The sequence below is a fragment of the Scyliorhinus torazame genome, chromosome 13 (assembly GCF_047496885.1).
Source record: "Scyliorhinus torazame isolate Kashiwa2021f chromosome 13, sScyTor2.1, whole genome shotgun sequence".
NCBI classification, from domain to species: Eukaryota; Metazoa; Chordata; class Chondrichthyes; order Carcharhiniformes; family Scyliorhinidae; genus Scyliorhinus; species Scyliorhinus torazame.
The window spans coordinates 184,778,982-184,803,362 of record NC_092719.1 but is presented as its reverse complement, the minus strand read 5'-3'; the positions used below and the strand labels follow the sequence as shown (position 1 = coordinate 184,803,362).

Here is a 24,381-nt window from a genome sequence, read left to right as displayed (position 1 = left end):
CTTGCCTACAAGAAGTTGATACTTTAATTGGGGTGTCTGTCCTGCTGAACATTGGCATTACTAACCCGAGCCTCGTGCCAAAACTTTCAGGTTGACGGCTGGGGTGTAGAGTGACTGCGATAGTTTGAATAGTCTATAACAGTCATTTTCAAAGTTGGGGTCACAATCTGCAGGTGGGCCGTGGGCGGGTGTCGGGAGAGTCGCGGAGCCATCCATCGCGGTGTTCCCAATCGCGGGAATTAATGCGCAATGACTGGAGCAGCCGGCTTTTAAAAATGCCGGCTACGACCGGCTTAAAAAATGACGGCCGTGACCGGCTTTCAGAATACGGGCGCGCTGTGCATGCGTGTTTGCTCATCAGTACGCATGCCCGGATGGTCCAGCAAGAAACACCGTCTCCTCCTGGTGTCAGTGCGCTGACCCAGCAGATGATTATTTTTAAAATTCAATCTTCCTGTCTGAAGCGACGGCAGAGAGCAGGTCACGCATCCCAAACACCGACGTCACGTGCTCAGGGCGCGATTGCGATCCTCCATTTTGTCAGCAGCAAACAAGCAACAGGACTGTAAAATTGAAAATGGATTGTTTTGTAATAAGGAAGAGAGTTCCAGAGAAACAAACAGGCCAGGATCTCACAACTAAACCTGCTGGAGTGGCTCAGGAGCGTCTACAACAGGACAAAGCAGTGGTGGTGTGAGCTGTTCAGGTGAGTCCACAACAGGACACAGCAATGCTGGTGTGAGCTCCAGGACCTCTGATGACAACCCATACAGAAATGTAACATTGAATAACAAGGCAGGTGAGATTGTGAGGACCAACAAGGCTCACCTGTCGCATTAAAGGTAAGCGACAACGGTGGGTCATGAAGGTCGGCCGGCATGCGTACCGCAGATTGGCTGGTTGGTAAATATGAATCCCTGGAAAAAAAGTTTGAAAAATACTGGTCTACAAAGGAGAAACAAGGAGGGGGGGGGGGGGGGGTATATAGAATGGCCTGTGACCAGGAGGAGGGCGAAGCTGAGAATCTTCCCCCGCCCCGCACAGGCTGACAAAAGTTCTGAAGTAAATCACAAAGGAAGATAGTTTACCAACAGAGAGCTTACTGAGCCAGTGAAACATGTAAGGAAGTGTTGCGTTCTGTTACAATCCCTCAGTTTGTACTCAGGGCTGCGGCAGAATCAGCGACTGAGAACTTTGATGGGCGTGGTCTGCCGATTGCGGAGGGATAGCCGGCGCGGTCGCGGCGGAGGGTGGTGCGGTCTGTTGCTATGCGACGGAAAGTTACAGTGAAACTTTGGCACCGGGCAGAGCCAGAGGTGAAGTGGCCACAGCGCCCGAAGGCAGGGAGGCAGCAGCAGCAGCCCAGGAACAACCAAAAAGATGCTGCCTGGGATTTAGATTGATCTGTGCTGCTATTCTTTGCAGGCTTGGTTTATTTGAACCCCCCCCCCCCCCCCCCCCATCCTCCTGTTTAAACTCTGCCACCACTGTCACTTATTTCAAAAAGACAAGGTTATATTTTTCAGAATGGAAAGGGTGAGGCAGGGTGACAAAGCACCGTAAAGAAAGTTTACCTGAACTGAACCTAGCTGATTTATTCTGCTTCAGACGGTAGTGACGATTGCTATTTCTGTCATTCCTCCACAGGACGATTCTGCCCAAGAGGATGGCAGCGATGCCCCTGGAGCAGGTGGCGACAAAGGTCCAGCAGTCACCTTCAAGGGCGGTGGGGAAAGGACATCAGAGCAGGATCAGGACGAATCATTAAGCCCCACACCCGAGTTAAACAGCACGGGGCTCAGCTCTCTTTCTCAGACCAGGAGCCCGTCGCTCACCTCCTACTCCAGGAGTCCATCGCCCAGCCTCCACACCAGGACCCCATCGCGGAGCTCCCAGTCCAGGAGTCCCGACTCTAGGAGCCCCGACTCCAGTGTGGTCCTCCCCGAGATTCCCATCTCCCATGACAAGAACTACATTGCCCCCGCTCCTCGCTATGTCAAGTTCACCGTGACCCTAACGCTGGGCATTCCGAACGGTATGTTTTCATTTCATTTTCATGTGATTGAAGCATCGGAAAACACTCCCCGCCAGACAAATGTGAAAAGGTTCAGCTTTGTGACTGTATAAGTCAAGGACTTCCTAGTTGCACTCTCTGACTTTTCATGTCCTTCTAGTTATCATGGTTTCAGCTTTATGCCTTAAAGCAAATTGTTTTAATAGTTCAATAAGGTAAAGTCGCCATCGTCGTTGAGGACTATGCTTTCCCCTTTGAGGGAGAGAGCTGACAGGTGGTGATTTAACCTGAGGACCACCGCATCGCAGGCGAGGGGGGAGAAGGGGGAGAGGGGGGGGGGGCTTCATGTTATGTTTTTAATAGTTTATTATTACATTGTCTGGAAACCCTTTTGATCTTATTAATAGGCACATGATACAATCGCATAATTCACATCTAAGTTTTCTGAAAATGCCACTACAAACACATGAAAATGAAATGCACATCGCTTATTGTCACAAGTAGGCTTCAATGAAGTTACTGTGAAAAGCCCCTAGTCGCCACATTCCAGCACCTGTTCAGGGAGACTGGTATAGGAATTGAACCGATCTGCTGGCCTGCCTTGGTCTGCTTTAAAAGCCAGTGATTTAGTCCAGTGAGCTAAACCAGCCCCTGTGAAAGTGTCATTATTGTGATTCAAAGGCCTTCAAAATGCCAGTACCCTTCACCCAGTTGAAATCTTTTTATCTTTAAGGGAAGCCATGTGGCCAATATTGCAGAAAGGATTAAAATAATAATGATAATAATCTTTATTATTGTAACAAGTAGGCTGACATTAATACTGCAATGAAGTTACTGAAACAGTTACTGACCATTGTTGATATTGGCATAAAACTATTTAACACCTCCATTTAAAAATCCACCTGCTATTTTAATGGAAGCATTAACCTCACAAGGATTAATTTAATAGTGGTATTAATCAAACATGGTTAATGCGCTATTATGGCAAACAAGATTTTGCTTATATTGCCAATAATGTTGTTTTTCCTTAAATGCAAAATGAAGAGTGAATGATCAGGTTCACTGTTATATAAGCCACAATTTATTGTGCAATAAATAGAGGGTCTTCAGTTATGCCAACATTTGAAAAACAAAAACACCAAAGACTGCATACTTTGTTCAGACAATGATATTTGTGTCTACTGAAAATGTCCAGAAAAGTATCCCCAAAAAGTGAACTCTTTTTCATAGATTTGCCCCGTGGTCATGATCAATGCATCTAGAATTCCATTAATTAATAATGTGGAAGATGGTGAAATTTGAATTAAATAAAAATCTGGAATTAAAAGTCTAATGGTGACCATGAAACAAACCATTGCTGATTGTAACAAAAGCCTATCTGGTTCACTAATGCCCTTTAGGGAAGGAAATCTGCCCATACCTGGTCTGGCCTACACGTCCACAGAAATGATCCACAGAAATGTGACTGACTCTTAACTGCCCCTCGCTGAAATGGCTTAAGCAAGCCATTCAGTTCAAGGGCAAATAGGGATGGGAAACAAATGCTAGCCCAGCCAGCGACGCTCATCTCCCAAGAACGAATAAAAAAAATAACTAACAGTTTTATAGCTATGCTATATTGAAGTTTATGCTATTTGACATTTGGTATGTGTGATGCAACCCATTTTGTGGTCGTATTTGTTTTTGGTAGAATAATCACTTGATTTTATTAATTATGGAATATGTGTTTCTTACCTAGGGCTTGAGGGTGACAAAAAGAAAGTCCTCAAAATGTCTAAATCAGTGAGGACAATGGAAGCATCCAAACCCCATAAATATTATCATATGGAATTGTCTCTACTTCCAAATGCTGAACCAATGAAACTCGATTTAGTGACCTTTGGATCTGCTGCAAAGACCTATATGGGAAATGACAGCCAGGTAGAATTTTTTTTCATAGAAATCACGCAACTATTATTAATTCAGGGATAAAGTAGGATAGATATGAGTGAAAAATAGGGTTCTGTGTTCATTTTATCTTCCTGAAGGAGATTTAAATCCAGAGAAATAAACAGGCTCCTTGCCTCTGCCCCTCACTCTTTGAATCTGACCAGTCCGTCCATTCACTCCTGCTGGCTTTTCCCAATTCTAAGTCTTTTCAATTTGTATCTCCGGCTATCCAGCCTCTTCATTTCTATTGTGTTGTCCTTGCTGATGGGTCAGCCCTTCCTTCTCTTTGCCATTTGCCCTCTTGTTATCAACTACTCCAATGCCCAACACCAGGCACTCAGCCCACATCTGATTATATTTATAACCCTTGGGTAACAACAGCCCAATTCCTACCAGTGTAGAAAGATACAGATTTGTTTAAATCCTATGCTACTAATTGCATTATTAAATATTTCCAGCTAGGCCCTCCTCCCATTGAACATTATTGATATAAATTGTCACTGAGCAGCATGTCCAGGATCTCGGTGCTACATGGAGTAGTTTGTCCAGGATCTCTCACTCACTGAGATGTAAACTAAAACAATAAAGTCACCAAAGTCCCAGATGACCATAGGCTGCATTCCCCTTTGAGAGGGAGAGCTGACTGGCGGTGATTTTTTTGAGAGCATATTTCATTCAAGGCATTTTAACATATGTACACAAAAAGAATTAGAAGAACAACAAAACAATTCAATAAGCAATAAACAACCACACCCCACCTGCTCCCCTGATGCCAACCGCACCTTGATTACCGACATCCCCTTTTAACCCCCTTACCCGCCCCCTGTTGCTGACCTTTCAATCCTCCTTAAAGAAATCAATAAACGGCTTCCAGCGCAGTGTGAACACCTCTGCGACCCCCTCAAAGTGAACTTGACCTCCTTCAGCCTCAGAAATTCTACCAGGTAGCTCATCCACAATCCCGCATTCGGCAGCTCCGAGTCCCAAATATCGCCACCTCTGGACATGGAATTGCCTCCACACCCATCACATCAGACATCCTCCGAGAACCTCTGCCAGAACCCCCTCAATCTCGGACACGCCCAGAACATGTGGTCGTGATTCGCGAGCCAGCCCCCGGACACTGCCCACGCCTATCCTCTACCCCGTAAAGAACCTACTCATCTTTGCCACCATCATGGGTCCTATGCACCACTTTAAACTGGATGAGGCTTAACCTTGCACATGACGACGATGCGAGCACCTCCGCAAGTCCCCTGCCCACGTCTCAGCACCCACCTCCCCTCCCAGCTCCTCCTCTCATTTACACCTAATATACCTCACCAGGGTTCGCTCCCATTCCATCAACTCCTTATAGACATCTGACACCTTCCCCTCTCCTATTACGACCTTCGACAACACCTTCTCTTGCAACCCTAGGGCGGAAGCTTAGGAAAAGACAACATCGCTCTCCTTACAAAGTCCCGAACCTGCAGGTACCTAAATCCATTCCCCCAGGGCAACTCATACACTTCCTCCAAGTCAACCAGCCCCGCAAATTTGCCCCCTATAAACAAATCGCCAAAGTGCGCAATCCCTGCCTGTCGCTACCCGCTACATGTCGCATCAGCCCCGCTGGCGCAAACCTATGGTTACTACAGATTGGCGCCCACACCGAGGCACACTCCAGCCCCAAATGCTGTCTCCACTGCCCACATCCTTAGGGTCAACAGCATCACTGGGTTCACAGAGTACCTGCTTGGCGAGAATAGCAAAGGCACCAACAACAAAGCTCTCAAACACATACCCCTGCATGATGTCACCTCCACCCGCCCCCACACCGACTACTCTCCCATAGCACATTTCCTTACCATAGCAATGTTCGCCACCCAATAATAATTCATCATGTTCGGCCACGGTAGCGACCCACCCACCCCCATTCCTCGCTCCTGCTCCAAGAAAGCCCACTGCACCCATGGGGTCTTCCCCGCCCACACAAACCCGGACAGCCCATTGACCTTGAAAAAACTGACATGGGAACAAAGATTGGGAGGTTCTAAAATACAAACCAAAACCTCGGCAGCACTGTCATTTTCACTGTCTGCATCTGACCTGCCCGCGACAGTGGACTCTTAAAGTCCACCTTCATGCTCCACCAGGCGAGCTAAGTTCAATTTATGCAACAGCGCCCAACTTCGCACCACCTGGATCCCAAATACCCGTAACCTGCCCCCACCATCCTTAACAACAACTCCCCTGGTCTCCTTTCCTGCCTCTGGCCTCAATCGGGAATACCTCGCTCTTTCCCATATTCAATTTGTATCCCGAAAGCCGGCCAAATTTCCCCATTATCTTCATGATGTGTCTGATGCTGCCCACCGGTTTCAAAATATATAACAAGTCGTCCGCTCGATCCCTCTCCAGTCCCTTGACACCCTATGCGCCATTGCCAGCAGCTCTATTGCCAAGACGAAAAGCAGCGGGTGAGCAGACACCCCTGCCTCTTCCCACGATGAAGCCCAAAGTACCCCGAACTCCACTCGGTTCATCCGCACGCTCACGACCAGCGCTTGTTCACAACCAGACCCAATCTACAAATCCCTGTTCGAACTCGAACCGCCCCAGCATTTCCAACAAATATGCCCACTCCACCTGATCAAACGCCTTCTCCATGTCCATCGCCACCACTACCTCCACCTCCTGCCCACTCCAAAGGCATTATGATTACATTGAGTAGCCTCCTCACATCTGCCGACAACTGCCTTCCCTTCTCCTTGTCAAGGAAGTGGTGCATCACACCATCATCGCACTTGGCGGCTTGACCGCCTACAGCCTCCTCCTCAGCACCCTGTGCACTCGATCCACCACCAGAGACTGACTGAAGGCCCCCTGCCCCATCAGTTTTTTCAGCATCCTTGCCACATACACAGTGGCCTCCGCACCTTCAATGCCTTCAGACATCTCGACAATCCTTAAATGTTACCTCCTGGAGTGATTTTCCCAATCTTCCACCTCCCTCAGGTTCGTTTGGCTCTCTCGCATCACTCCTAGTTCTGCCACCAACGAGGTCAACTGCTCCTCGTGCTCCCCCACCACCTCCTCCACTTTCTGGATCACCTAGCCCTGAGACTCTAGCCTCTGCTCAACTCGCTCGATTCCCAGATCTCAGTGGTTCCACCACCTTGGCTAGATCTTCCAGGGCCTCTTTCCTCTGTTGCTGAAACGTATTGATCAGGAACTCTACCAACTGCTTCTTCGACCACTGGGCAATCAGTCCCCGTTGTCCTTCGCCATCTTTTCCTGTGGCGCACCACAAAGACTCTCCAGCTCCCTCTGCTCTTTCTTGCACCACTCCTTGTCCACGGATTCATCCACCAACTACACCAGAGGAGTATTATCGTCTCCAGGCACTCCTGTACCTTTTGCCCTCCAATACTATGCTCTTTGGGCAGGGAAAGTCCAAAACAATCCGCCTTGAGCGTGAGCCACCAAATGTGCGATCACTCAAACTATGGCTGCCACCAGAAGTCCTGACTGGTGCTGATTTAATAACCTGAGAATCACCACAGAAGAGGGGTAATATTGAGAAGGCGGGCCTTCATGAATAAGGCTCAGCATCACAAACCAGCTGTCCAGCCGCACTGAGGTGCATTCCCTCTTCCTACAGCACAACCCAGCAGCTTGTCCTCTTCCCTCACTAGTGTCTGATCGAGGGAACCAGCTTCGGGACAGAGTCCCTGCTGAAAGCCACCTCCTACTCTTGCTGTCAACCCTTTCTCTCTCTCTGCCGTGACCCCCATCCCACCATTACTCACCTTTGGCTTGGAGTCTCTCAGTAATCCTGGTCCTCTGGTGGGTGCAAGTCGGTAGCTACCACCTCTCCTGCTGGCACTGCCTGCAATGTGGCCTCTCATTGGCTGCCAGCTCTCGGAGGGAAAGGATCTCCTCCCCCAGGACCATAGATCCCAGGGATGGCCTGCTGCTGCCTGCTTAAATACCTAATGGGCACAATTTGGTGGGCCTGCCCCAAAGGTGGGCACATGGGCCTTTCACTGGCTCTCCAGGCAGTGAGCAGCCGCCCATTGCCTGCATTAAATACCACCCTCCGAATCTGTAGATCTAATATTGCGACTATCGGGTTGATTCATTTAATATGTTTTCAATACAATAAAAAAACAACGATAGTGAAATACAATGCAACCGTATTGGAAATTCTGAATACAATTATATTATTGCATTGTTGTTAATCATGTGTTTCACTCTTTCTTTTGTTCATCAACTTTTTAATTTCAATTCTGAAGAAAGGTCCAAACACAAAACACCATAACCATTGTCCCCTTTATTTTTTTCTTGCACATGGCTTGTTCATTTCAGTGCATGAGACCTTTAAATTTGCAGGTGGTATTTTAAAGATAATGTGAGTGGCTTGCGTAATAAATTCCAGGTTGCTTCAAAGCAAGACTGATTATTAAACCATCTCCTTTTTACAGATGCTGACTAATTTACAGCGTTTTCTGTTTTTATTTCTGCCTATCATTTTATCACTTTAAAAGTTAGATTTATGTTTTTCTTTTACTTTTACTTTAATCTGCCCTTTATTCCACATGATCTAATTGCCTGGAGTTAAGAAATGACATTATTACATCTCCTATTACTATGTACACCAACAACGACATGCATGTTCTTTAATATAGAACTTACAATATATATTTCATCTTGAACATAGAAAAAAATTCCAGGTGCTTCACAGAGGTATATAAAAAAAAATACAAATGCCAAGCCAAAGAAGGACATTTTTGAAGGAATGACCAAAGGTTGACCAAAAGGTGGATTTTAAGAAACATCATAAGGAGGTGAGGGAGATGGAGAGACAGCTGGTTTAGGAAGAGAATCAGGTGGTCTATGCTGCTAAAAGCATGGGTGTCAATAGTAGGGCAAAGGAAGAGGAAAAGCACAAGAGATTGAAGTAAATTTTATGGGTAGTATACAGTGTAAGAGGAAGTTATAGAGCTAGAGAAGGTCAAGGCTATGGAATCACTTAAATAGAAGGAAGACAATTTTAAGTTAGAGATGTTGAGGGACTGCAAGCCACAGTAGACCAGTGATGATAGGAGTAGTAGGCAAATGAGAATTTGTGTAGGAGAGGACACAGCAATAGAGTTTTGGATGAGCTGAAGTTTCAAAGTTGAAAAATGGAAGTCAGTCAAGAGAAAACTGCAATAAACACATTTGGAGATGAAAAGGCCAAGAAACTGCCTTTTTAGCTCCATGTCCACTTGCGAATCTCCCGAGAATCCATCCTTAACCCTGTCATCCATATTCTGATCATTGGCAGCATCATCTGAAAACCTGGAGCAGCATCGACACATAGGGCTGTATTGTATGCGCCCCTGCCAGGCATGTTTTCGGCGGGGGGGGGGTCAGTAAAATAGGGCCCACCCCATCATCTTCATACCGGGTTGGTGGGTGCCGAAATCAGTAGCCCTTCTGCCATATTTAATTATGGGTCAATTGGTCTTGTTACCGACCCAATTGACCCTGACAATACACTCCCCACACCATAATGTGTTTGGCATGGGTAGTTGGGCTGGAGTGGGCAGCCCGATTTAAAATAAAATCTCCTCAAAGGACAGGGAGAAAGAGAGGGGTTCTATCCTTGGGCCTGACGTTTGCTGATTACAGGTGCTCCCCTCGCCCCCTCTAAGTGTAACCCCCTCCTTGCTTCCTTTTCCCCTACATCCTCCCCTGCGTAATATTCAGCCTATACACTGCTGATACTCAGCCAACCTCTCTACTATGTCTCAGGCTACTTGTTACATAATTTTCTTTTAGGTAATTGTGGTAATTCCTTTCATCAAAGTATTGGAAAGATTAAGATAGGGCAGCAGTTGGATGGGAGATCAGAAACTCAGTGGTGGTGGAGAGGAGCTCAGAAACTCAGTTTGGAGACGAACATAATCCCCAAAATCCTAAAACAGTGTTTAGCTAAGAAGTATGAAGTCAGAGTACAGCGTTTGTGTTTGTGTGTGTGTGGGGGGGGGGGGGGGGGGGGGGGGGATGAAGACAATGCTTTAATCTTCTCAGTGTTTAGGGGGAACGCATTACCAAAATTACCTGAGACAAATTGTGATCAAGTAGTCTGATGAGAGGTAGAGCTGAGACAAATGTGAATATTGCTCCAGTTTTGCGCATGATAGATTGGATTGTGCTAACTCTCTAGGGATGAGCTGGGAGGTGGAGGCTGGTAAAATGGTGAGGGAAGGTGGTGGTGGGGGAGGCGGGGGGGGGGGGGGGGGGGGGGGTTGGTGTGCCCATCACCCTCTCTCTGCTACCAGCAACATGGAAGGTAGAGGATAGTCCTCTTGCCCAAGGCCAATTGTACTATTTCATTGCCAAGTAAAAACCTCTTCCCACTGCTGGTGGCACCTTACCAGCAGTGGATGGGAAACCCACTGTATAGAGAGAGAACCATGGTAGTCTCCCTGTGGACTTGGACTGGAACTTTCTTAATCAGATACTGTGTGCCCACATAGAGACCACACCCCTGGGCAATACTTCCACAGTCTCACAACCCCCCCCCCCCCACCCCCCCCCCCCCCCCCCCCCCCCCCCCCCCCCCCCCCCCCCCTCGCTGCAACCTGCCTGTGGTCCCAGTAACCCAAACTCTACTTACAAAGTTGCAAGGGGTGGACTGATCCTATGAGATCCACCAGCTGTGTGCAGTCCAAGCAATCACACCACCATTCCTGGTGGCACTGCTGGGACAGCTGAGCTTCCAATTCTCCCACTGACACATCTATCTTGGAAGCAGGCTCTCGTTCTCCAAATAGATGGAAGTTCCAAAGGCAATTAACTAGTTGCTGGACCACTGAGAAATGCGGCTGGGGGTCCCAAGATGTCTGAGCGCAGGGTTCCTGCCAGCTTTTGGGTCCATTTTGGGGACTCCACCAACTGCCTAAATTCCAGCCTATGTTGTCAATAGCAGCTTATGGATGAAGGAACTGAGAATGGATTTCAACTTGATTTACTGCAGTGCAAGTAGAAGCTATTGCTAAAGATTATCTGGCCCTGATTGGATAGGAGAGAGTCAACCAACCAAGAACTGTCCCACTGTTTGGATCCCGAATGAGACCCAATTACTTTCAATTTGTAAACTGTGAGGAAATATTACTGCACTACAGGAGCGATAACTCTGACCCATAGGTATCTTTTATGTTAAAACAAACTTAATTTAATCACCGAATTAATCACATTAGCAACAAGAAATAGTTTTACAGTTAGCAATTACAACAGTTCGTAAATAAAGAAATAACTTATTTCCTAAACTTGCCACTATGTTCCAATTAAGCAAACCAATGTATATTAAAATACCACTCATGAATAAAGTTAACAAACAGGGTTTTACTTGCTTTTCTACGTGCAAAATCTTTGGAGTGAGAACCTTTCAGACTAAACTGAAACACCTCTATGTAGATTAGAGTTCTAGGACCTACTGACTCTTCAGACAGACCTGGCTGCTCCCATTGATTACAACATCTGTACCCAAAGCATAAAGCATTATTTTCTCTCTTAGATGTCTCTTGACTTGATTAGCCAGAAACAAACATAATTTTCTGCACAAATTATCTACATGCCAGGGTCCTTCAAACCTAAACAATATTGCATTAGCGAGCTATCTGTAATCAAGTAAATATTTCTCAAAATCTGTTAGCGGAACACTTCATCTGGAAATCAATGATTGCTTCACTTTTACGACAACTTAATCACCATTCTATCAATCATGTTTTATGTATCTTAACCCAGGATTCAATAACATTACTTACATTCATCACACCCACAAAGCCAGATAGTAGAGAGGTGTTGGAGAAGGACAATACGATCAAATATGTCAACGGCTGTGGAAAGCACGAGGAGCAAATTTGAACAATTGGACACGATTTCACTTTTTAAGATAATTACTGTAACAAACCCAAGGAAGAACTGATTAGTTTTTCGTGAAGATGTTGATCTAGATTCAGTTTCTGAAATATTTTAAAGAATCTGTTAACATTGGGAGATAGGGTGAATTGACATTTTCTTTTGGATTGTTTGTAGGTTGTTTGATTTGGAATGTTATGGATTATTTTACAATGTTTGGGTTGTCTCAGCTGTTGTAGTGGAACTTGCCACAGCTGTCACAATGTGAACAATGTTTTCAGAACACGCTGTTGGAAATGGATTGGTCTGTAACCTCCTCAGTGGAAGCTCTTAATAAAAATATTTACTTTTCCACTTCGTAGTGAAACCAGGTAGGGAAAAGCCTTGGTGAATAACTACATAAATTGTAATAATAGTGAATTAACACAACCTGATGGAGGTATGTGCTCCACTTTGTTCCCTCTTCACTATTACTAATTGTTTTGGAATGTTGTGTTTTGTCTCAACTGCTGTTCTGCAATTTATCACAGCTGTCAGAATGTGAACAGAGTTTTCAGAGCAGGTTGTTGGCTCTGGGTTGGCCCAAAGCTTCCTTAATACAATAGAAGTTCTTTATACAAAGATTTATTTCTAGCTTTCTTGTTGTAGAGCATCAACCAGGCAGGTAAAGCCTCAAGGAAGAGCTATGTATTACAATGTTAATACAGTCTAGAGGAGGTATGCGCTTTACTGAGTGCCCTCTTCACTTATTGGTAAATGTAATCATGTGATTGTGAAATGTGTATATTTTTTATTATAAAATGAAATATTATTTTGAAACATTATTTTGGACATTAGAAATTTCAGTTACTGAGAATAACATGGCCAACAATTTCACTTTTGAAATTGCAGTCTGAATGATTTAATTAGCATCAACAAATTATGGAGTGGACATACACTATCAATAGGAAATGTGGAATTACAATGGGAAAAGATGACACAGAAATGTGACAATAGGAAGTAGGGTTTGTAGACAGAATATGTGTGCAGTTAAGATTTACATAGAAATCATTTGACGACTAGGCTCATGTTGTTGCTGAGATGCAATGTTTAAACCAATTGGGCTTCACTCAAGACAGCATCTCGAACAATAATCATTGGTACTATTTTCTGACATTCTGAGACAATGCTCCCTTGAGGCTGAGCAGTCACACAGCAATCCACATGTTCCTGCATAGGGCGAGCAAAGTTGTCCCCTTTAAGTTACCATTTGTACACCACCATGCAAAATAATTCAAAGGTTGCATGCACTTAAATAGACTGCGCACAGCAAAAAGAAATTAGAGGGGGGGCATTGTTCCATTGTTCTTCATTATCATAAGAAACTTATGAAAATGTACAGTTTTAACAGGAGATAAAATTAAGGTATGTTTAAAACTATTTATTTTATCATAATACAATTGTAGGTTCTAAGGCCTTGGGATGATGGTGAACGGTTGTGGTTGGTCTTCCGTCATAATGTGGAGCTGCCAATCACTAAAGAACTACTGTTAAGACTAGGCTCTCATCTAATTACACTTCAAATATGGGACAGTAAAGAGAAAGTGAGCTCCAAGGCTAAGTTTGATCGGCCCAAGGGTTTGCGACTCCTCATGGAGAAGGAGATAACAGGTGAGGTGGAAGCTGTGAAATATTCTGCTGTCTCAATAAATCTAATAAATAATTTGGCAGATTTTATGGAAAGAGCACAAATTCAAGTCATTAAACAAGTAAAACAAGGCTGATGAGGGAAGTCAAGGACAGCATAAAAGCAAAGGAAAAAACATGCAAAGTGGCGAGGATTAATGGGAAACCAGAGGATTGGGAAGCCTTTAAAAGCAAGCAGAGGACAACAAAAAAGCAAAAAGTGGGGAGAAAATGAAATATGAGTGCAAGCTAGCTAGTAATATAAAAGAAGCTAGGAAGAGTTTTTTTCAATATATAAAAGATATATATTGAAAAGAGAGAAAGGCAAAAATAGACATTGGACCATTGGAAAATGTGGCTGGAGAAATAATAATACGAAACAAAGAAATGGCAGAGGAACTGAATAGTTACTTTGCATAAGTCTTCACGGTGGAAGACACCAGTGGGATGCCAGAGCTCCAGGAGAATCAGGGGCAGAGGTGGGTGTAGTGGCCATCACTAAGGAGAAGGTTCTGAGGAAACTGAGGAAAAGGTCTGAAGGTGGATAAATCACCTGGACCGGATGGACTACACCCCAGGGTTCTAAAAAAGATATCTGAGGGGATTGTGGAGGCATTGGTGGTCATCTTTCAGAAATCACTGGAGGCAAGGAGGGTTCTAGAGGACTGGAAGTGGCTAATGTAACATTGTTTAAGAAGGGAGGAAGGCAGAAGACAGGAAATTATAGGCCGGTTAGCCCGACTTTGGTCATTGGTAAGATTTTAGAGTCCATTATTAAGAATGAGATTGCGGAGTACTTGGAAGTGCATGATAAAATAGGACTGAGTCAGCACGGCTTCAATCAAGGGGAGGTCATGTCTGACAAATCTGTTAGAATTCTTAGAGGAGGGAGCAAGGAAGTTAGACAAAGGAGAACCAGTGGATGTGATTTATTTAGATTTCCAGAAAGCCTTTGATAAGGTGCCACATAGGAGACTGTTAAATAAGTTAAGAGCCCATGATGTTAAGGGTAAGATTATGGCATGGATAAAGGGTTGGCTGACTGGCAGAAGGCAGACAGTGGGGATAAAGGGGTCTTTTTCAAGACTTTTCACACAAGACATTAATGATCTGGAAGAAGGAACTGAGGGCACTGTTGCTAAGTTTGCAGATGATACAATGATCTGTAGAGGGACAGGTAGCATTGAGGAAGCAGGGGGTGCAGAAGGACTTGGACAGGCTAGGAGAGTGGGCAAAGAAATGGCAGATGGAATACAATGTGGAAAAGTGTGAGGTTATGCACTTTGGGAGGAGAAACGGAGGAGTAGACTATTTTCTAAATGGGGAAATGCTTAAGAAATCAGAAGCACAAAGGGACTTGGGAGTCCTTGTTCACGATTCTCTTCAGGTTAACGTGCAGGTTAGGTCGGCAGTTAGGAAGGCAAATGCAATGTTAGCATTCATGTCGAGAGGGCAAGAATACAAGAGCAGGGATGTACTTCTGAGGCTCTGGTCAGACCCAATTTGGAGTATTGTGAGCAGTTTTGGGTCCCGTATCTAAGGAAGGATGTGCTAGCCTTGGAAAGGGTCCAGAGGAGGTTCACAAGAATGATCCCTGGAATGAAGAGCTTGTTGTATGAGGAACTGTTGAGGACTCTGGGTCTGTACTCAGAGCTTAGAAGGATGAAGGGGGATCTTATTGAAACTTACAGGATACTGCGAGGCCTGGATAGAGTGGACATGGAGAGGATGTTTCAACTTGCAGGAAAAACTAGAATCAGAGGACACAATCTCAGACTTGAGGCACGATCCTTCAAAACAGAGATGAGGAGGAACTTCTTCAGCCAGAGGGTGGTGAATCTGTGGAACTCTTTGCCGTCGAAGGCTGTGGAGGCCAAATCGCTGAGTGTCTTTAAGACAGAGATAGGTAGGTTCTTGATTAATAAGGGGATCAGGGGTTATGGGGAGAAGGCAGGAGAATGGGGATGAGAAAAATATCAGCCATGATTGAATGGCGGAGCAGACTCGATGGGCCGAGTGGCCTAATTCTGCTCCTATGTCTTATGGTGTTATTTGTCATACAATACAAATAAAGCTATAATCAACATATGCTCCCGAGCTGGAAGCCCATTTAACAAACTAAGCACCTGAATGCAAATGATTCAAATTAGATGGTTGGGTTTAGGAAGGAATTGACTGGATCTTCAAAGTATCAAAGATAAAATATGTTACGGTTTGTTCCGTTGCTATTCAGAAAACACTTGTAAAACGGCAATGTGGTGGGACAGTCGATTGGCCCGGCAACACACTTTGCCTTTGAATGAAACTTCTTTCTCAGCTGTGCCATCAAAGGAGGAGACAAAAACAAGAAGATATTCACTGGGAGACAGATCAGTTGGATTTTTCTTTACAAATTTATTCTTAATTATTTTTAAAATCCTGCGTCACCTATAAATTAATAGAAAACTTGTTGGGACAACATTTGCGTCTTTAGGAGCATTTTGTAAAACAAATAAGGCATGTGTTATTGTCATTATTCTGATGGAAGGATCCGTCTGACCGATTGACTTTCCTTTTGGCAGAAGGAGAAAAGCTTTTGGTTCATGAACAGTTGAAACTGTTAGAAAACAGTCCCCTCGTGACAACCTATAAAAAGCCTGATGATATACACCCTGAAGAGTTAATAAATCTTGGTGAACAAGGTAAGAATCGGAGGACACAAAATCTAGTTGTTGTGCTTGATAGTATTTTTATTTAATTGGTGCGTTAGGAACAGTTTTCTGAATAAGAAAGTGAAAGAAGTAGGAAAGCTGACATCTAGCATGATACTCCGTTAATCCACTAACATTGACGGGCTTGATAAAAAAAGATGATTGTCGTTTGCAAACAATAGAATTTGGGTAGCATTTCATCTACTATTTCGGCATCAATAGATTTTCTCTTCAGAAAATTTCATAGCTTGTGCCCTCAAAGTGAAAAGTATTATGGGCCAGGGTTTAGAGAACCCCAAAGTGTATCATGGAGTTCACCTGACCCACAACTTTTACGAGACTGTGGTATGGGGAGCACACGGCCCACTCTACAGGTGTGATACAGCAGAAATGGAAAAGTATTTTTTAAAGTAAAACAATTGTTTATTCTATGAACTCAAGTTAACCTTTTTAAAACATACAGTGAACATCTTAGCAACCATCAATTGAAATACAACCCCCAAAGAATACAACACTTAAGTAATCCTTAATAACTTCCCAAACAACATCCAGAAGACAAAAGAAACACCTTTTAACAGAAGCACATCAGGTTTGCATAATGAGAACATTTATAATTCTGAAATCACCAAATGATCAAGAGATAGTCTTTTCATGGCAGAGAGAACAGCAGTACACCTTCTTTGTCTGGCTTCAGCTCCAACACTGAAAAACGAAACCAAAAAAAATACCCTGCAGCAAACAGCCTAAAAGGAAAGTAAAAAGCTGACAGACAGCCCAGCTCCACCCACACTCTGACATCACTGATAAACACCCATTTCTTAAAGGTACATTTCTTAAACACCCATTTCTTAAAGGTACTCTCACATGACAACAGAGCTCTAATATAGCAGCAATATAATGCGTGTGTCTTACATGGTATAATACTCTGCTTTCTAAAATGAAGTGTATCAGCCAATCTGTTTTTCTCTCTCTCTCTCTCTCTTTCTCTCGCTCTCTTTCCATGCTATCACTATGGGGCAAGGCAAGGAGGTAGGGCCAAGGAACTATTTTAGCCATTACAGGGATTGAACTCATACTGCTGGTGTTATTCTGCAATACACTCTTGCTATCAAATTCAGGTGCTCCTGTTTTTGGGTGCCTGGCAGGCTCAGGGTTCATGCTGGGGCCCAAGATGCCCCCAATATTGTACCTGTTGCCTCATTACAATGGAGCTAGCACAGAATGAACCAGAGTTGAAAAGGAGACCAAGATCTGGTCATTTCTGGTAGAAGAAATGTTAGGAGGACTATTTCAGGCAGCATAAGCGAATGCAGTGGGCAGGATGGGAATTTAAGTGCGTAGACACCACAGGGGTCTGTGCTGGGGCCTCAAATTTTTATAATTTACATCACTGACTTAGATGAGGAGAGAAAAAGGATGGTAGCTAAATTTTCAGATGACACAAAAATAGGTAGGAAAGTAAGTTGTGAAGAAATCATGCAGACTTTGCAAATGGATATAGATAGGTTGAGTGAGTGGGCAAAAATCTGGCAGATTGATTATAAAGTTGGAAAGTGTGAAGTTGTTCACTTTGGCAGGAAGAATAAATCAGAATATTAATTAAATAGAGAATGACTGCAGAATGCTGCGTGCAGAGGGATTTATGTGTTCCTGTGCATGTCACAAAAGGTTAGTATGCAGGTGCCGCATGTAATCAAGAAAGCTAATGGAATGCTATCCTTTATTACGAGAGGAATTGAACATAAATGTAAGGTTGCTATGCTTTAGTTATACGGGGCATTGGTCAAAGAGTCATAGCGGTCTACACCACAAGAAAGGCCCTTCGGCCCATCACGTCTGTGCCAGTTTACAACAGTATTCTTTACCCATTTTCCAGCACAATGCCTTGTATGGCTTGGCATTGCAAGTGCACATCTAAATACGTCTTAAATGTTATGAGGGCCTCTGCTTCCACCACCTTTTCAGGCAACGAGTTCCAGACTCCCACCACGCTCTGTAAAAAAGTTTCCCCTCACATCCTCTCTAAACCTCCTGCCTCTTGCTTTAAATCTATGCCCCCAGGTCATTGGTCCCTCCACTAAGGGGAAAGTTTCTTCCTGTGTACTCTATCTATGCCCCTCATAAATTTATATATCTCAATCATGTCCCCCTCAGTCCCCTCTGCTCCAAGATAAACAACCCAAGTCTGCCCAATCTCTCTTCATAACTAAAACTCACCAGGACAGGCAACATCCTGGGAAACCTCTTCTGCACCTTTTTCAGTGCTATTACATCTCTCTGATAATGTCAGAACAGCACACAATATTCTAGCTGTGGCCTAACCAAAGTTTTATATGGTGGGGGGGATGGTGGGGCATAAGAGAACCTTCCTTGTGGGCTGCACCGGAAGCAGCTGGTGGCACAGTGATATTCCAAAGAGGTGGGCATGACTTACACAATGGAAACCAAATTTGCATGAATCTTCTGAAAGGACTTTAAGCTTGTTCCTAATAACAACAGGGGACTTCCCTTTTTGACGATGACGGTGGGATGTCTAGGGCTTTCTCATACCAAGGAAGAGAAGTGAATGAAATATACCAACGAGAGAAAATAGATGAACCATTAAAATCCCTTATAATATTTTATGTTGTGTTTTGAGGTGGCATCTAGTTTTTCTACCTGAAAATTGGCTGGGAGAAAGATAACACTAAAACCAATAATAAAACGGCTGAATAATAGATTTATTTATGCTCTTGCCTTTGTGGTGTTATAAATCCCTGAAAAACATTTCCTTATCAACCCTTCTCTTATTTCAGGAGCTTGCGGCTCTGCTTGTAATATTTTTTTAAAATAAATTTAAAGTACCCAATTATTTTTTTCCAATTAAGGGGCAATTTAGTGTGGCCAGTCCACCTACACTGCACATCTTTGGGTTGTGGGGATGAGACCCACGCAGGCACGGGAAGAATGTGCAAACTCCACACGGACATTGATCCGGAGCCAGGATGGAACCCGGGTCCTCAGCGCCGTGAGGCGGCAGTGTTATCAGTTTGGAATACCTAACTTGAGATGTTATTCTAAACTTTCAATTTTGAACTTTTGCTTTGGCGAAAGTGGGTTCTCAAGATTCACCACATTATTGTTAATATGATTTCTCCTGCATTTGCTTTTATTGTGATATTGCAGACATTGTGCTCCTGTTTTGGTTATTTTGTTCTGTGTCATTTGTCTGCCAACATTATTTCCACCGTGCCCCTGGTGTGGAGACTAGGCTGCTTTTATATGTGTCTGCACTTAGTGCAGTTGGGTACCCTTGCTGACCTTTTACCCACATCCTAAGAACCACTATCAAAATCCAGTGCTGCCAACCCCCCCCCCCCCTCGCCCGCCAACCCCCCCCCCCCCCCCACCACCACCACCACCACCACCACCACCACCACACAAATCCCCACAGTGCTGCAAAACTCAATGACTTGCTTTCCCAGTAGCACAAAAATGCAGGACTCTCTACGTTGCTTCCAATTTTCAGCTCCTCTTTGTTGTTAAACCTTAAAACTCCAGCTCTTCTCCATCCCCTTTGAATGTTCCTAAAGCCTCGGCCAAGCCCAAGTGCTTCCAAATGTCAATAATTCCTAGTGCAACAGATCAATGCCCCTCACAGAGGAGTGACAAACCCACATTACAGCTTCCTCCAACCCCACCCATTAAGTGGTACCAGACACTCGAGACCCAGCCTGAGGGACTACTCAACCTCAGACTTTTACTTCTAAATTCCAACTTTAAGAGTATTCCCATATGGCAGCCCTCTCTGCTAGCTCTTTTGCAGACCCTGGTATTCTGAGAATACTGCCTCCCTTCTGCCGACACCTCTATTCCCTGACCTCAGTGCTCGACTTGTGTCCTCATACATACACTTCCTCTGACCCTTCTTTGAAAGTCTGTAACTGGCTAGTACATCCTGGTATCTTTTGCTAATCATCTTGTTTTGAACAAAATAAGAGATAAAAGTTGAATTAATGGATAAAGGAATACATCTTAGCAATCATTGGTTGGGTTTTCATAGAAAATTGCAATTTGATCCCTTAAATATGAATAAAAGTCCCAGAGCATTGTGTCAATAAAAGCTGAATTAGTTGATATAGTCGTGGTATATAGCATGTCTCACACAGCATAACACTCACATGAAGAAATCTCTAATGTATATTTTGTAAAATCAATCACTGCTTGCCTCCTGGTACTACATAATTGCATGCTTCCATCTTTTTTATATTGACATTTTGTATTTTGACAATGATTGGTAAGATTCTTAAGCACACTATCTCCACAGACCAATTACAGCATTCAAAGCAGTGAACACAGTTACATGCTACTTAAGACCAATGGATCAAATACAAATTTGCAAAATCCCTGACCATCAGTTGCGTTTTTATCATCAACATTGGTCAGACACCTGTTTGTGGGTGGCATGGTGGCATAGTAGCTACCATTGCTGCCTCACAGCGCCAAGGACCCAGTTCGATTCTAGCCTTCCAGTCACTGTCTGTGTGGAGTTTGCAAGTTCTCCCCGTGTCTGCGTGGGTTTCCTCCGGGTGCTCCAATTTCCTTCCAGAGCCCAAAGATGCGCAGGTTAGGTGGATTGGCCACACTAAATTGCCCTTTAGTGTCCAAAAGGTTAGGTGGGGTTATTAGGGGGTAGGGTTGGGGCATGGGCCTAAGTAGGGTGCTCTTTCAGAGGGTTGGTGCAAACGCGATGGACCGAATGGCCTCTTCTACTGATTCTATGATGCTACCTGAAAAATGTGGAACAAGTAAGTTAATCACATAATTAGCAGCAACCAAGGAGATTGCTAGAAAGTGATATGATTAGTATGGCCTGAGGCTGGGAAGATGCTCAAACCAAACAAACATAAAATTGTGCAAAATTACATTGGGCGTGCATTCTAACGTCTTCACACATACGTGCAAATTGAGATCAGCGAGCGTGTGCATGCGTCATATCTGAACCTGCCAATAAAGGGACAATTCAGGCCATTAACTGGCCTATTCAATGCAATTTTACATTGCTCAAGCAAGGCTTCTGTTCATTGCATAGGCAAAATGGATGGGTGGTCAACATTAACTTGTTTTTAAATTATGGGTTAGTGGGATAGGAGGCTCCTGGAGCTCAAGAACATTTAGTTTCTTTGCAAGTTTGTTGCTGTCTCAGTTCAGAGTTGTGTCAGATTGTCTTTTGACATCCAGCTTTTCAAGCCTACCTAGCTGTATTTGAAGGCCTCGTCACCCCTGGAAGGTTTGCTTGAATATTACAGTATAGTGCAGCCTTTGTTGCAAGGCACAGGTCCTTGTGCATCTCATCTAATGGGGACAGTGGGCGAAATTCTCCGGAAATGGTGCGATGTCCGCCGACTGGCGCCCAAAACGGCGCAAATCAGTCGGGCAACGCGCTGCCCCAAAGGTGCGGAATGCTCCGCATCTTTGGGGGCCGAGCCCCAACCTTAAGGGGCTAGGTTGGCGCCGGACGAATTTCCGCCCCGCCAGCTGGCGGAAAAGGCCTTTGGTGCCCCGCTAGCTGGCGCGGAAATGACATCTCCGGGCGGCGCATGCGTGGGAGCGTTAGCAGCCACTGACAGCATTCCCACGCATGCGCAGTGGAGGGAGTCTCTTCTGCCTCCGCCATGGTGGAGACCGTGGCGGAGGCGGAAGGGAAAGAGTGCCCCCACGGCACAGGCTCGCCCGCGGATCGGTGGGCCCCGATCGCGGGCCAGGCCACCGTGGGGGCACACCCCGGGGCCAAATCACCCCGCGCCCCCCCCCCCCCAGGACCCCGGAGCCCGCCCGCGCCGCCTTGTCCCGCCGGTAAAGTAGGTGGTTTAATCTATGCCGGCGGGACAGGCATTTTAGTGGCGGGACTTCGGCCCATCCGGGCTGGAGAATCACGTGGGGGGGCCCGCCAACCGGCGCGGCGTGATTCCCGCCCCCGCCGAATCTCCGGTGCCGGAGACTTCGGCAACTGGCAGGGGCGGGATTCACGCCAGCCCCCGGCGATTCTCCGACCCGGCGGGGGGTCGGAGAATCTCACCCACTAGTATACTCAGCTGGTGGGACCTCCTCTAAAGGGAAGAGAGGGGCAGGAGGGAGAGGAGGCCAGGTGAGTGTGGGCAAGTCCCAGGCGAGACCTTTGAGAGGGCAGCAAGTGATTAAGGTGGTAGGGTCTGCACAAAACACCATTATCCAGTGGCTAGAGTCTACAGGCAGTGCTCCATCTACCTCCAAATGTCCGAGGTCCAGTGCCACAGGAGGCTACACCTCTCTAGGGACACATGACAACAATATGCCAGATGATTAGGCCGGAAATCGCCTCCAGCTGTGTGGGTGAACATCCCATTCCAGTGACTTTGAAGCCCACAGGAGACACAGTGTAACGATGTCGAGGCAGATGCGAGGAACCTTCATGCCAGGTTCCCATTGGACCCAGCACCCGACTTGTTCTAAGCCCCAGCCACACACTCAGCCCAACCAAGTGACATGGTTCATGCTGGTTCGGGCTGAATAGGCCACCCAGCATGATATTACATGGAGAACGCCATCTTGGCCAGGAACAGGTTCTACATCTGCTTTCGTCCCCACTGACTTCGTGTGCATGCCAAGCGTAAAATTCAGAGCTGTATGTTGTTTTTTTCTCTTCAGGGTTACGCAGCGATTAACCTAGTTTCTGTGTATAGCAGGTTTTATTCACAGTGCTTTAAAATGTCTACTCTATGCTTCAGCTCTAGATTCCAGCTCTTTCTGCAGTTTGTTTACTTTTTCTGCTCCACATCCAGGCTTACTAATCAAGTGTGGTGAGCATAGTTCAATCAACAGACACGCACATTGATGTGTTGGGTAAGCTGGGTCTGCAAGGAGAGAGAGACAGACTTCCAACACTTGAAGAAATGCAGCTCTATTTTATTAAACTCTTAACTGTTAAACATGCTTGAACTGTGGGTTGACACTATGCTGAATTGACTGGAGACCTGAGGCTAACCTGACCAGACTATCTTACTACCACATGGTGTATGTTCTAGTTGTTGCTCACAGGCTCTGACTGTCTCAGAGGCTGCATCCCAAGAGAGAGGGAAAACTAGTGCCCCCTGGTTATATAGTGGCCGTGTCCTGTCTGGTGATTGGCTGCTGTGTTCTGTATGTTCATTGGTCATCCTTTGTGTCACTCACTGTCTGTCTGTGCACCATCATATACTTGTGTGTATATTATGACACACATAACCAAACACAGAACAATTGAGCCATTGAACATTACACTATAGTCTCATATAAAATTGTTTAAAATTGCCAATCGATGGAACAAATTATAATTATAGAATCATAGTAAAATAACAGCACAAAAGGAGGCTATTCGGCCCATCTGGTCCATGCCAGCCCAAGGACACAAGGTGCCCTTTCTAATCCCTCTTTCCTGCACCTGGTCCATAGCCCTGTAGTTTAGAGCACTACAGGTCCAGATTCAAGTACATTTTAAAAGAGTTTAGTGCCTCTGCCTCCACCACCAACTCGGGCAGTGAATTCCAGACCACTAATTATTGGTTAGTGTGGGGGCAGCACGGTGGCGCAGTGGGATAGCCCTGCTGCCTCATGGCACCGAGGCTCTCGGTTCGATCCCGACTCTGGGTCACTGTCCGTGTGGAGGTTGCACAGTCGCCCCGTGTTTGCGTGGGTTTCGCCCCCACAACCCAAAGGTGTGCAGGGTAGGTGGATTGGCCACGCTAAATTGCCCCTTAATTGGAAAAAATGAATTAGGTACTCTAAATTTATTTTTTACAAATTATTGGTTGCTGAGATTGTTAAGACAACACAACACAGCTTAAATTTTCATGATGCACAGGACCTCATAATTCTCATAATCGTCATCATGAGATACTGGCACTAAAAATGGTTATTTATCATAGGATTTTTATTCTAGTTCTTTTTTAAAGTTGCATTCTCTCTTTTCCTCAAATTCTTTCCATAATGCTGCACAGATGCCGTTATCTCATCACACGATGGATTGCCAGAAACGAGCAAGGCTGCCCTCCAACCACAGAGGTAAAATAGCCATTCACTTTCTACAAAGATCATTATTGAAGCGGCGCTAGCCAATACAGTGAAAACACCAAAGATAATTTCCTTTATCACTACCAAAAATTAAGTGTTGAAATCTACTTTATGTTTGTC

General features: G+C 45.0%; 1 protein-coding gene across 3 annotated transcripts in view; it reads left to right on the top strand.

Moving 5' to 3' along the window:
• The first annotated feature begins 1,335 nt into the window (after positions 1-1,335).
• Positions 1,336-24,381, top strand: part of cfap92 (cilia and flagella associated protein 92 (putative)) — a 185,710-nt gene continuing 162,664 nt past the window's right edge. For all 3 annotated transcript variants that reach the window (XM_072472553.1, XM_072472552.1, XM_072472551.1), the window contains exons 1-6: positions 1,336-1,536; positions 1,648-2,035; positions 3,753-3,934; positions 13,285-13,489; positions 16,066-16,185; positions 24,189-24,252. In XM_072472553.1, the coding sequence (XP_072328654.1) occupies positions 1,528-1,536; positions 1,648-2,035; positions 3,753-3,934; positions 13,285-13,489; positions 16,066-16,185; positions 24,189-24,252 (968 nt within the window). In that variant the 5' untranslated portion in view covers positions 1,336-1,527. The remainder of the gene's footprint in view (positions 1,537-1,647; positions 2,036-3,752; positions 3,935-13,284; positions 13,490-16,065; positions 16,186-24,188; positions 24,253-24,381) is intronic.